At 47.5% G+C, this 13781-nt stretch overlaps 1 protein-coding gene across 2 annotated transcripts in view; it reads left to right on the top strand.

The window, feature by feature from the left end:
* LMF1 (lipase maturation factor 1) overlaps window positions 1-8964 on the top strand; it is a 340789-nt gene extending 331825 nt beyond the window's left edge. For both annotated transcript variants that reach the window (XM_054042585.1, XM_054042587.1), the window contains one exon: window positions 8756-8964. In XM_054042585.1, coding sequence (XP_053898560.1) covers window positions 8756-8930 — 175 coding nt within the window. In that variant the 3' untranslated portion in view covers window positions 8931-8964. The remainder of the gene's footprint in view (window positions 1-8755) is intronic.
* The last annotated feature ends 4817 nt before the right edge of the window (window positions 8965-13781 follow it).

Genomic DNA, 13781 nt, shown 5'->3' on the forward strand with positions numbered 1-13781 from the left:
TTCCTTAGTGTGTATAATCGCCAACGTTGTTAGTCCCTTTTTAAAGTATGAGAAAGTACTGTATTTAGTTTCCTCACGACCTTAGTAGGGATTTTCTCCTGGCTCTGGAGCAGTGAGCAAGGCTCATCCTTGCAGCCAATTTCTTGTGGTTAAAAGAGGGCTTTGGGTGTTTCTAACCATCAGAGACGTAAAGTTCTGGTACAGCCTTCCCAGAGGAGCTGTGTGGGCAAAAAACCTAACAGCTTCACAACTGAGCTTGATAAGTTCATGGAGCGGATGGTATGATGAGACTGCCTACAATGGTATGTGGCATCTGCAAGTAGTAAATATCCCCAGTGGTTGGAGATGGGACATTAGATGGAGAGGACTTTGAGTTACTACAGAATTCTTTTCTGGGTGTCTGGCTGGGGGTCTTGCTGACATGCTCAGGGTCCAACTCGTCAACATATTTGAGGTCAGGAAGGAATTTCCCCCCAAGTCAGATTGGTAAAGACTCTGGTTTTTTTCACCTTCCTCTGTAGCATGGGGCACAGGTGACTTGCAGGTTTAAATTAGAGTAAATGGTGGGTTCTCTGTAACTTTAAGTCTTTAAATCAAGATTTGATGAGTTGATGAGGACTTCAGTAACTCAGCCAGAGGTTAGAGGCCTATTACAGGAGTGGGTGGGTGAGTTTCTATGCCCTGCAATGTGCAGGAGGTCAGATTAGCTGATCAGGATGGTCCCTTCTGGCCGATAAACCTATTGGTGGATCAGCGCCCCAGCTGTCATCATCTTTTATGTTTCTAATGTTACTAAGAAATGCATCCTTTTCCCTTGTGTTTCAAATGTGGCATGTTCAGTAGGACAGATGTTCTCTGACGGCGAAGTGGATTAATAGACAAGGGTAGCATATTGAGCTTGCACGCTCATATTTTTATGTTCCCTTTAAAAGCAGTATGTGTGACCTGAAAATTCATGAATCAGAAAGCACAGGATGCCAGAAAGGCCAAGGATCTAGCAGGTGTAGAAGCCTGTGTATAGACTGAAGGGGCTATTCCTCCACGCAACCACAGAGAGTCCTGTGTCAAACTGCTTCTCCCCGCTGGCAGGCCCTAGCAGAGGACAACACTGAGGAGACAGGTGGTGCCACCTCTAGGTCTAGGACATGAAGACACATTCTCCCAGTTGACTGACAGGCAGCCGGGAGGAGCTTTAAAGGGGATCAGGTGGCTGACAAAGAAAGTCCCAGCTGACAGCTCTGAAATGAACAGCAAAGCTCTCAGAGTACCTGGCTGATATCCGTGACAGCTGGTTATTTGTCTAGCTGAACTTAGAGCTGCCATCTGCTGCATCCTTGAAGCTAGCAAGTTCCTTGAACCCAGATTGTTGGTTTCACGGAATCCACAAGCTCTACTGGTTTTGCCAGCAGAACGTTAAGTTCCTAGGGTTCTAGGTACGTTCTGACTTTGCCAGCAAAGCCGGTCATTTGTGTGAACCGTAACTATTGGTCTCAGAATTTGCAGGCTCTCCTGGGTCTCTCTCCAAAGCTCCTAAGTTCCAGGAACATTAGCTGTTTTTCTCATGGAACCTTAAAAGCCCATTGGCTTGTGTGAGTCTGATGCGTGAGAACTCCGGTAAAAAGAGAGATGGTCCTTGACGGTTTCAGTATCTGCAGGCTGATGTGTGAAACTTGGTTGAGTTACAAGCGCTGCAGGTCTGCATTTGAGGCTTGTAAACTCTGTGAGCCCTAACGTGATGGACTCGGAGGTATTAATTCTTTTGCCATGTTACTGGAAGAACGTGTTCACTCTCTGAACCCTGCAAAGCATGAGTAACTCACAACAATGATTATTCATCCTACCAGAGAAGCTGGCAAATTCTGTAAACCCTGGAAGGAGGCAACCAGCTAGATTATAAATCCAGCGTCTTACTGGAGTAGAACATAACCACTGTGAGCCCTGAAACAAAGGATTCACAGTGAGTGTGAAGTCCAGCAGCTTTTAGATCTGTGAGCCTAGAAGAGAGAGAGTCACAGGTGTTACAATTCCTGCTGTGTCGTCTCCACAGCATTTAAATTCCATGGCACTGAATGTGGAGGGGGAGGTATAGTTCAGGGGTTTGAGCGCTGGCCTGCTAAACCCAGGGTTGTGAATTCAATCTGTGAGGGGGCCATTTAGGGATCTGGGGCAAAAATCTGTCTGGGGATTGGCCCTGCTCTGCTCTGCTCAGGGGTTTGGACTAGATGACCTCCTGAGGTCCCTTCCAACCCTGATCTTCTATGATAATGACTCTGGAGGTCTGACAGTATACTACTGCTTTAGCAGAAGAGCTTGTAAACTGCACAAAGGAAGAACTCAGAGATTATTATACCCTACATTAGGGAGTATTTCCTCTGAAGTTTGTGGACCGTCAGGCATAGGCAGGCTACTGCAGCCTCTGAAGTTTTATCTGTGTAAGGGCCATAGAGGGTCCTTAATGATCAGAATAATGCTTCCAGCTTGCTGACTTTATCTGTGTAAGGGCCATAGAGGGTCCTTAATGATCAGAATAATGCTTCCAGCTTGCTGACTTTGTAGACTCAAGAGACAATGTCAACTCTGTAATGCACACAGTTTGGGTCAAGGAATTTAGTAGCTTTGCAGACACAGCCAGGAGAACTGTCAAGCTCTATAAAGTGAATAGCTTTGGTTTAAGGAGATTACACACTCCAAAGTCACAGCCTGCAGAGTTTGTAAACTCTGTAAACCAACGTGTCTGTTTCGAGAAAGGAGGGAAGCTTTGCTGAGACACCTGGCTTAATTTCTGTGATCCATAAACCAGCATCTTCCAACCCTCCTCAATAAAGAATTGTTTGGTGGACCTGGGCTCATTATGGAAACATGAATAAAACAAATGTGAAGTTTTAAAGAGCTACGTTAGCCACTCCCACAAAAAATAAAGACTTTATGAAAAGTGACAAATCACCATTTTTTTGGCTTGTCCAATTGTTCTCAACATCCCTAGAGGGGAAAAAAACCTCCTCTGCCCTAATAGTAAGCAGAAATTTCAATCAGAAATGTTTCTTTTTGTTTGGTTTTGGGGTTTTTTATTACATTGGTAGGTTGGAATGAGGTTTATCAAGCTTCATGCCTAACCACCTAAACGCTGCATTCACTACAATGATAAAACTACATCTTCACCCATCATGGAACTCCCCTAGGGAAAATAAAACAGTGGCCAGGTTTCCATTTGCTAACCAACAGCTTGGAATTTATCCTCCAAGATACCATATCGGAGGGATCTGTGTGGTTTTCTTCCGCCCATTTTAGTGACCATTGACAAATGATAATTGTCGGAGAATAACAGAGTTCTTCCACATTATCAATGAGACCAAACTAGTGCCCGTTGTCTCTCTCTGACCCTGGAGTATTTTGAAGGCACTCTCGGCCATATCCCATACCGCTCTGGTATATCTATGCTAAATGGTAACATATCCTCTAGACTGGACAGAGCCAGATCTGATCATGGTCCACTCCTTCATTTTTAAATTCATCCCCCATGAAGGCAGGTGGCGATCTGTGGCTCATAACTGAGCACAAGTCTGAGGAGAGGAGCGGTGCAGAAATCACGTGTTCATCATCTGGGAGGGGAGGGGCACTTGTTATCTTTCTTGGGGCACTCAGGATGGTACCAATTGGCTTCAAAAGAACCAGCCAACTTCTGCCAGAGTGAGAATTGCCATAACCTGGTCACTTGGAAGGAGGGGGGAGGTAGAGAGGAGGGAATGAGGAGGAGCAGTGCAAATTGAGCCCATCCCAAGGAGAGAAAAAAGGACAAGCTGGGATTTCCAAAGCTGCCTAAGGGAGTTAGGCACTCAAATCCGTAGGTGCCTTTGAGAGATCTCAGCCAGAAGGCATCTGGGGTGGAATTTTCAAAAGCCCCTCCATGACTTAGGAGTCCACCTCCTGTTGAGAGTTAGTGAGAATTGTGCTCCTAAACCACTTAGCCTCTTTGGAAAATCCCACTCATGTTGCCTGAGCCCAGATTCAGGTAGAGCTTTGGGGGAAGGGAGTGGGCTCGGCTGGGTTTTTTGGTTGGTTTTGGAGGGGTTTTGCAGAGTTATTTAGACTCTCCGTTTAAGAGCTTGAAATGTATTCAGATGCAAGCTTTCTGCCACAAAAATGCAGCTTTAATTGTGTGCGGTTGCCTGAATGCTCACACGGTTCTAGTTTTACAGGCCGATCCCTTTGATAGCAAACATTTTAATAGACAGACGACATATGGGAAAGATCATGCCACATCAGATGATAGATATTAATTAAACTGGGCAGGCCAGCCCATTTGGAAGGGATGGGGAAGTTTTCATTCCAAAGGGCTCATCCAACAGCCAGCATGTCTAGCAGAAGGATGGCTTTGTAGTTAGAGCAATGAACGGGGGGACCCGGGAGCCCTCTCTGCCACAGGCTCCCTGTGTGACCTTGACCAAGTCACTCAATCTCTCTGTGACTCAGTGTCCCATGTGTAAAAGGGATTATCATGATTTCCTGGCACACGGGGATTTTGCAAAGATTGGTGTTTGTGGCATACTACCTAGTATTTTTTATTTATATTACAGTGGTGCCTAGAGACCCCATTCGAGATCAAGACCTCAGTGTGCTAGATTCTGTGCAGACACAGTGTGTGAAATAGCCCCTCTCCCAAAAAGTTACCATCTGAACTGCCAAGACAGAGGGTGGGCGGGGAAAAGAGGTTCAGAGCGGGGAGGTAACTTGCCCACACTCACCCAGCAGGTCGCTGACAGAGCCAGGACTCCACTCACACCTCTCCAATGTCCTATCCACTAGACCACACTGTCTCCTGCAATGCGATGGTGACGCAAGCCCCTTGCTCCAGGCAGTCCATCCCAGTGCTTGTGGGATAAACTCTTCTAGGCTGATTCTTTTTCCCCAGCCCCGTTTTGGAGATCTGATCTGCTGGTATTTGCTGCAGCTTCCCTGAGAGAAATGGCACAAGCATGGTCAGTGAAGGGGCCAGTGGATTAATGGCAGCTGGAAACACAGCACCCTGCCCTGGATGGCCAGTACCAAACAATTCAGGCTATTCTGGAAGATGGATACGTTTCAGAATCAAAAAAGCCATCAAGCAGCACAACTTTCACATCTATAAGTATCTCAGACAGGAGCCTGCAGGCTGCCTGGGCCCATGTCAACTTAGATGGTTAGTAATGTTCTAATTATTAACAGGAAATTTTCTACTCCTGCGAAGTAAACACTCTGGGAGTAACACTTCAGCCCCCAGTTGACTTTTACCAGCCTTAAAAAAAACAAACCCAAACTCTCCTGAATATAATTAAAACAGCAGCTGCGGGTTAGCATTTACAATGATACAACCCAGGTTTCTGTGCGACAGCAAACGCGGCCCAGTCTGCAGCACTGAGCATGAGGAGTGGTGAATATTTTACCTATTAAAAGCAATTACCCGGGAGCCTCCCACTGAAAGTGTGCAGAGCCCGGGCCCCCGGCCGGGCCAATGCACAGCTAAAACCCACTCAGACCCCTGCAAGGCACACCATCAATTATAGCGCAGCCTGGTTCGGAATGACTGGACGTGAGGTTCGCCGGGTCTGCGGGGTGTGGAATGGCCTCCGCCTTTGAGCTGCTAGCCAGCAACAGTGCTAGGACTGTGTGCGTTATCATATACACCAGGAGGAGATAAACACCGCAGGAAGTACCGCCTCGGATAGCCAGACTGACAGCTTCCCCTGGGCCCCTGATTGGTCCAAGTGCCCTATTTAAGCCCAGGAGTTCCAGGAAGTGTCTGTGCCACAAGGTGGACTCCCCTGCTAGTTGTCGTGATGGACCTGCTGCTTCTCAGCTCGCTCTTGGACTCCTGACCTTTGGTTCTGACCGCCCCTGCTCCGACCGCTAAGCCTGACTGCTCAAGCCCCCGTCGTGACACTGGAAGGGTGACATCCTAAAGGGCCGACATTGGGGGATTTGAGGAAGAGGAGGGAGTGGTGTGGGCCGCTTCAGAGGATTCCACTTTTGATAAGACCCTAGTGTCCAACTTTCCAAGCATCCAACTTAAGCAAAAGCTGTTGCTCTGCAATCCCACAAGGTCTGTTTTCCATTGTTTAAAAGGAACCTCTTCGATGCGTAAGGCCTTGTAAACACTTAAGTGACAGGAGCCTTTAAGGGCTGCATCCTACCCTTTGGTGCGCAGAGATGCGGGAGGCTCTTTCTGCAGTGAGAGGAGGCATGTTTTGGGGTGTATCTAGGCCCTGAACAGACAAGGAGACACCTCCCCAGCTTGAAGAGCTCACAATCGAACGTCTGCACTGCAATCCGGAGCTGTAATTGATCTAGCTAGCTCGGGTAACAGTAGCAATGAAGCTCACCCAGGACCCCGGGTACAAACTTGAGTGGCCACCATCCGTGCTGCTATTACTTGAGCTAGCTTGGGTACATCCCCATGGGCTGTAATCACACCTCCTGATGACCATGTAGACATACCCTAAATGAAGAGATGGCAAGTGAGTGTAAAAAACCCATGAAGGGAGTGAGGAAGGGAAGGCGAGGTTCAACAATGATAGGGATGCAGGTTGCATGGACTCACTAGGTGCAATGTGTCAGATTTTCCAGGCCGCTAAGCCACTTTGCGCCCTGTGAGCAGCGCAAAGCCGCCTGAAACTGGCCAGAGATGGCCAATGAAGAATTCACCCTGTGCTAGGGAGCTCTCTGCCAATGGGTTGTGGCAAGTGCAGCTGTGCTGTGTCCTGTTCCAGCCACCTACCTCCCAGTGTAAGGAAGGAGGTGACATGACATAGGTGGGGCGGTGAAGGAAGGTGGCGTGGTGGAGCTCCGTTCCACCTGATCTTCCCCTGGTATAAGGACCTTGTGTCAGTGGCTTAAGTTAGAGCTGCCCCTGGGTTGCTCTAACATGCAATGGGCTTGGCCCTCCCTGAATCAGGGAGTTGCAACCAGCTCCTTATGCTACCCCACACATGCACACGTGCTCACTCGCTCTCAAATGGAGTCTTTGATTGTGGGTTGTTTTTGTTAGAAAAATAAACAAGAGAGACTGATATTGGCAAACCAGCTGCAGAGAGAGGAATTATTGATAGCTACATGTTGCTGTTATATTTTTTTAATAGGAGCATTTCTTTATTGCCCATTGCCTGGCACCCGGGCACCAATCAAGGCTTAAGCTAAGCTGGTCAAGGCTCGATCACAGCACACCCTTTCTTTTCAATTAAGCTAGATTCCTTCTCGGTCTTTTGCTGCAAACCGAGCTTCATGTTTGAGTGCCTGGGATCTAGAGTGAACACACCATAGTGAAAGCTGAATGGCAAATATGTCGCAGCCTTCTTGATTGCTTTAGCAGTAGGAACTGACTTTATAGCAGCCCAAGACCCAGTGATAGGACCAGGCAGCTGCCCTGCTCAGTAGCAAGGTTTGTATTTTAGTAGTGAAGCAAAGCAGTTTTAAATGAGCATTGACATGCCCTTGACGTTTTTTATTGCCGGTTATTTTATGAACTTCTCCAACAAATACTGTCATGCACTCTGCAAATAGGGACTTCCACTCCGAAGGGCTGCGGGGTTGTTCTCTCTCTTGTCAGCATGCCCTATATCAATGGGTGGGAGAAAGGGGTTTGTATAACCCAAAACTCTAGAACAAAATGCTCTGTGCAGCCTCCAAATGTGTTTCGCTTGACTGATGAATACTTCTTTCCGCACTTTTAAAAAATCTACTTTTCCATCGACTGCCAGGGCGGTCAGAAAACAGATGCGCTCTTAGCCTCTCTAATAAGCTGCGGAGCAAAAGGAACAGGAGCTGGTGGGGTTAGGGTGAAGGGACGCTTGGGGGCTGTTGTCATGAAACGTTTTCATTGATGAGAATAACTTGGGGGATCAACCGAAAGTTCCTTGTTTTCATCGCAAACTGTTTTCTTGAGGCGGAAAAAGAATCCGTGTTTTATAGCATGACCCCAAGGGTACATGTCCACCCAGGTCGAGCTAGGTCGCTAGAAAGAAAAGTAGCCAGGATGGTGTGGGACAGGCTAGCTGCCCAAATATGTACCTAGGGTTTTAGACGGGGTTATACTCAGCCTGTCCTGCTGCTCACACTGCCACCGCTACACGTCTGTTTTTATCACACTCGCTCGGTCAGAGCTAGCACTAGTGTGTCCGCCTGCGCTGGAAATCACAGCTCCAGCTCCAGGGTAGGCCTCCTCTATGGCAGACGTTTTGCAACTCAGGTCCATTGAGCACTGGCTGGTTAGAAGGTGGTGGCTCCTCCTCTTCACTTGCACTGAAAGGAGCTAAAAATATATCGCTACTTTCCTAGCGTTGCTTTACCATGTAAGCAACTTCTGCAGTTGCCGCGTGGATCGTCTGTGATGGTGCATAGGAGTGAAGGAGCTCGGTGTGACCGTGAACGGGAAAGGAAGAGGAGACAGGGCAATGGCAAATAGAAGGGAAGGTAGATGTGAGTTCGACAGGAAGTGTCCTCAGGACAATCTCTGTATTTAGCTGTGGTCCACACTGTAAAGGCTTTTGAGAACCCTTGCTCTGGGGGATTATGAATGGGATCTGGGGCCTTTCTCCTCTAGGTCCTCACCTCCTAGGTTGGATCCAAAGCCATTGCTTCCTGATGGATATTGGTGGGGCTTGGGTCAGTTCCTGGAAGACAAGTGCCCGCATTGCAAACATCACTATGGCAGTGTTGGCTCCTTGTCACTCTGTTTGCTTCGAACCTCCTTCTAACTGCCCTGTCTGCTTTATTTCATTCCAAGGTGGATCAGAGGAGAGCACTTCAAGTACAAATTTAGCCGACCTGGAGGCAAACATGCCAGCGAAGGGAAATGGTGGATTCGAAAGAGAATCGGGCCGTACTTTCCACCTGTCAATCTCCAGGGGCTGCAGAAGTTTTACGAAGCGAGGGACTGGCCGTACCCAAAGCAGAATTAACAAGAGGAGAGTAATAAACATTGGCCAAGAACAACCAGTGTCCTGAGAGTTTATAATTCTCCTTTCCAACGTTTTTTTTTAAATGTGCCTTTTTAATACTCATTTTATACTAAAGTCATCAAGCCAGGGTGTCTGTCTGTCTGTGCCTATCTTTTTGTTTGCCCAGCCTTCTTTCTATCTCTCTTCCTATCTACACATCTACCTGTCTAATTATCTGACCTGTTTTATCTAGCTGATCCGTTGGAAGTAATCCAACCAAACTGCCTCCTCGAAAGCTAAACCAGATTTTGAACAAATAGAGATTTGGAGGGAAAATGGCAGTTTCAGATTGGCAACAGACATTTGAGAATTTCTGTATAATGGGCCATGTAATTCTGATGACTGTGGAATGTGGGTTGATCTAAAATTCAGGCAGGTGAAACACACACACACATACACACCCAAAATGACACCATTTTAAAATTTCTGAAATATTATCTGAAGACAAAACTCCACCCGCTTTTTCACATCTCTCTACTTTGCAAAGTGTCAGGGCCAAATTCTACGCTGCGTGACAGACCCAGACCAGTGGGATACAGGAGTCTGGTAGAGGGCAAATATACTGGTCACTGGATGAGTAGTTTTCTGTTCCCTGAGTGACCAGAGAAGGGGCTGCACTAGAGTAATCAGGAACCTGCTAGAACCAGTTAAGGCAGGCAGACTAATTAGGACACCTGGAGCCAATTAAGAAGAAGCTGCTAGAATCAATTAAGGCAGGCTAATCAGGGCACCTGGGTTTTAAAAGGAGCTCACTTCAGTTTGTGGTGGGAGTGTGAGGAGCTGGGAGCAAGAGGCACAAGGAGCTGAGAGTGAGAGCGTGAGCTCCTGGAGGACTGAGGAGCACAAGCGTTATCAGACACCAGGAGGAAGGCCCTGTGGTGAGACTAAGGAAGGTGTTTGGAGGAGGAAGTAGCCCAGGGAGTTGTAGCTGTCATGCAGCTGTTACAGGAGGCACTATAGACAGCTGCAGTCCACAGGGCACTGGGCTGGACCTGGAGTAGAGGGCGGGCCCGGGTTCCCCCCAAACCTCCCAATTGACCTGGACTGTGGGTTCTTCCAGAGGGGAAGGTCTCTGGGCTGTTCCCCAACCCACATGGTGAATCTCTGAGGCAAGAAAATCCGCCAATAAGCGCAGGACCCACCAAGATAGAGGAGGAACTTTGCCACAGCTGTTATACTGGTTTAAATACTGATTGCTACCTCCGTAACTGAGGACAGAATTTAATCTTAAGACTATGTAATACATGTATTAGAAAGATTTCAGTACAGAAGCAGTAAGTAATACCGAGTGAGGTGTAATTCCAGTATCAGTTGATGGTTTTGGTATTCTCTCATATACCAATTACAATGAACATATGTGCAATATTTCCAGAGGTTTTCCTGTGGAGCACTGTTGTTCTAAATAATCCAACTTCCCTGCCTGCAGTGAGCTCTCTTAGCTAACAGTTAGCTTGCCCCCAACTTAATATAGAACACACGGCATTCTTGTTTGGCCTGAACACAGGTTTAGAAAGATGGAAGCTTTTAAATCCCGAGAAGGCTTAAGTGTTTTCCTTCAAAAGGGGCTTATGCTGAATCTTGACTTCCTAGTGGGAGGACTCCAGACATTTTGCTGCAATGCTGAATACAAGGGGAACTGTAATATTTCCTTCAGCACTTGCTCCTTCTGTACAGGTTTTCTTCCTCTGAGCAAAAGTCTAGTCCTCTGAAGGATAAGTTTATTAACCCCATTGGAGGTGTAAAACCAACAGCCTGAGATAATAGCACAGAAGATAATTTTATATTGGATTTTCTCACTAAAGATAATCCTGTCATGGGACACTCTTTACACTCTCTACAAGAACTCCCATCTTAACTATTCTCAAGACTCTTTCAAGGCACAGAGGGGTAATTTTTGCCCTTCCATTGTACGGGTCTGCAGTCCCTACCTCTTGTCCATTAGACCCTTTGTGTCAAAACCTGATGCTTCTGCTCTGTTCTCCTATATCATGGCTGGTCTGAAACTGAGCTGAAAAAAAAATGATCCATTTTAGTTCAATCAGAAGTTATGGGCTTAATGCACGAAACACTAGGTGAAGTTCTCCAGCCTGTGTTATGCAGGTGGTCAGCCTAGATGATCATAATGGTGCCTTCTGGCCTGGGAATCTCGGGTTCTTTGAAAGGGCCGGTGGATTTCCTACTCTCTAACCCCTGGTCTACACTGGGGGGGGAAGAGGGGGAATCGATCTAAGATATGCAACTTCAGCTACGAGAATAGCGTAGCTGAAGTCGACGTATCTTAGATCGAATTAAAATTACTTCGCGTCCTTGTGGCGCGGGATTGACGGCCGCGGCTCCCCCGGCGACTTTGCTTCCGCCTCTCACCGAGCTGGAGTTCAGCAGTCGACAGGAGAGCGATCGGGGATTGATTTATTGCGTCTACACTACACGCGATAAATCGATCCCCGATAGATCGATCGCTACCCGCCAATCCGGCGGGTAGTGTAGATGTACCCTGAGTGTGACATTGACATTCGTGTCCCTCCCCCACTCAAGTATTTAACACCATGATGACTTCAGGTAGCTTGGCCAGGACAGATGTGGAGGAGGGAAATGGAATAACTCCTCCTCTGTCAGGGAATACCAGTCAGAAAGAGTTTCTTTGCTAATGAGACATGCAGAACTCTATGGGCTCTCTCCAGACAATAGCAAGCAGTCAGTGGGTACATTAGCTGAAACAAGAGTTGGAGGAGCAGTTCTTCCTGCACCAGCTACCAAGGAAGGGGAACTACTTTTCTCTCCCCCTCTGCTCCTCATTACTTTAACGCCTGCTAGCAATTATCAGGCCCGACCAATTTTCCCTGGGGCCAAGCAGCCTTCTCGGCTGTGGACGCATCAGACGGTTCATAGGTCACAACACTGATCCAACATGCGAGTGTGCAGGGCCCGTGCACAGAGACGTGAGTTGCGTGTGGTGATGTAGCTGCCCTTGATTCCGTCAGAGTTGCTATGTAGTGACTGCATCGTTCTTCTGCCCTGTGGTTAAATGACCGTGGATGTCGCTGTAAAGTGATGTTCTGCAGAGATGCCTTGGAAGGTCAACAGTACGATAAATAAACATGCAAAGTCTTTATAATGTTGCTTACAGTTTGGTCTTTGATGTTGGTAGGCCAGCACTGTGGACACAGCTGAGTCTAGTACAAGTTAAACTTTAAAATGTCACATTGGAGGCCTTGGGCTCCCTCGTCTGTCACTTTAGCCCTTTCCCCTCTATCCCCTGCAGCATGTCATTCTGGCTAAGTCAGGTTGAGTTCATCCCCCCCGGACCTTTTCAGTGCCATTCCCAACTCCGCAGAATGGTCACGGCCGAGAGATACCAGACTCGGAGCATTGGGTGTGCCCCCTCGGAGCAAGAACCAGAGCTAAAGTGTTGGGTTCTAAACACCTTACAGCAGCATGTTGACTGACCATTGGACACTGTCAAAGCTGCTTTATTCTATATCTACCTAGCCTTATGCTACCAGCTCCTACCACCCTGTAGAAGATCCGGTCTCTGGCTTCCTCCCATAGATTTAATGACCAGGTCTGATTATGTCTTGTCTATCTTAATTGAGAGTTGTTAATCCGTCACAAGAGACATTTCCAGGTGACTAGGTTTGTTAACACTCAGTATTGTCGTCAGTTATCTAGATTCATTTCCTGAATCGGAGAAAAGACTGGGACTGGGAAATACTTAGGTATGAAAACGATGAGGACTAAAGAAAACCATAAAATGGAATTAGATTAGATTAATCCTCATTAATCCCCCTGCGACAAGCCCAAGTCTGCCAGGGCCTCTTGCAAGATGAGCTCTGAGGGCAGAAAAGAGCAAAAAATGGATAGACTGAAAAAGCTGGAGGAACAAACACAACCTAATGCACCTTTAAGACGCCAGGAGCAGATGATTCAGTGGACTGGACATGGGCTATAGCGCTTCCTACCTCTAGGTCACAGGTTCAGACTCAACCCACACCAACGGCTGCGTGGGGCCTGTGTGAAATTAGTTGATCTCAGGCCAGTGGGCCCAGCAACGTCCAGATGACAAACACTAGAACTGACTCGAATCCATGTTGGCAGAGAGGCCGTGGCTGACCAGACCCCAGAGAATAAGAGTCTCTCAAGGTGAGGTCAGTGTTAAGGGTGGCAGTGATATGGGGAGGGTCAAAGTGCCATTCCACTCCTACCAGAGCAGCACCTCCTGCTGGCACAGAATTCCCTGCTGTTGTTGAGAAATAAAAATGTCAGTGTCCAAACCAGCGTAAGAAAATGAGCAAGGAAAAGCACTACTGTGAATCTCTGACCATTTGTCCTGCAGAATGTGTGTGTTTGGGTGCACACACATACACACACACACACACACACACAAAGGCAGAAGGCTGCCATCTTCATGGATGGCGCAGGTCTTTCCCAGAGGCTCACTGAGATAGATATGTCTCAAAACATTTCCATCTTGCGCTTTCTCTCCCCTCTTTTGACAAATGAGACCAAATAAACTCCGTAAAGAGAAGATTTCTAGACAGGGATTAGGGGAAACAGCCCTTCAGTAAACATGGAGGTTTCGTTCTGTTTGGTAACCAAGGGTTAAAAAAAGCAAACGTGCAACATGTCCCAGAACGAAACAAAACAGCTGTGCATTTCCTCAGGTGGGCCGCACGCGCCCCGGGGAGGTGCCTCAGCTCCAGCTTCCAAGCCGACAGATAATAAATAAGGGGAACTCTGGGTTTCGCACAGTCCGTTTGTGTCTAAAGGAATGTTTGGCGTTGTGTCTCGGTGATGTAAAATCGTGACGGCTTC

This window comes from Malaclemys terrapin, chromosome 10, assembly GCF_027887155.1.
Source record: "Malaclemys terrapin pileata isolate rMalTer1 chromosome 10, rMalTer1.hap1, whole genome shotgun sequence".
Taxonomy (NCBI): Eukaryota; Metazoa; Chordata; order Testudines; family Emydidae; genus Malaclemys; species Malaclemys terrapin.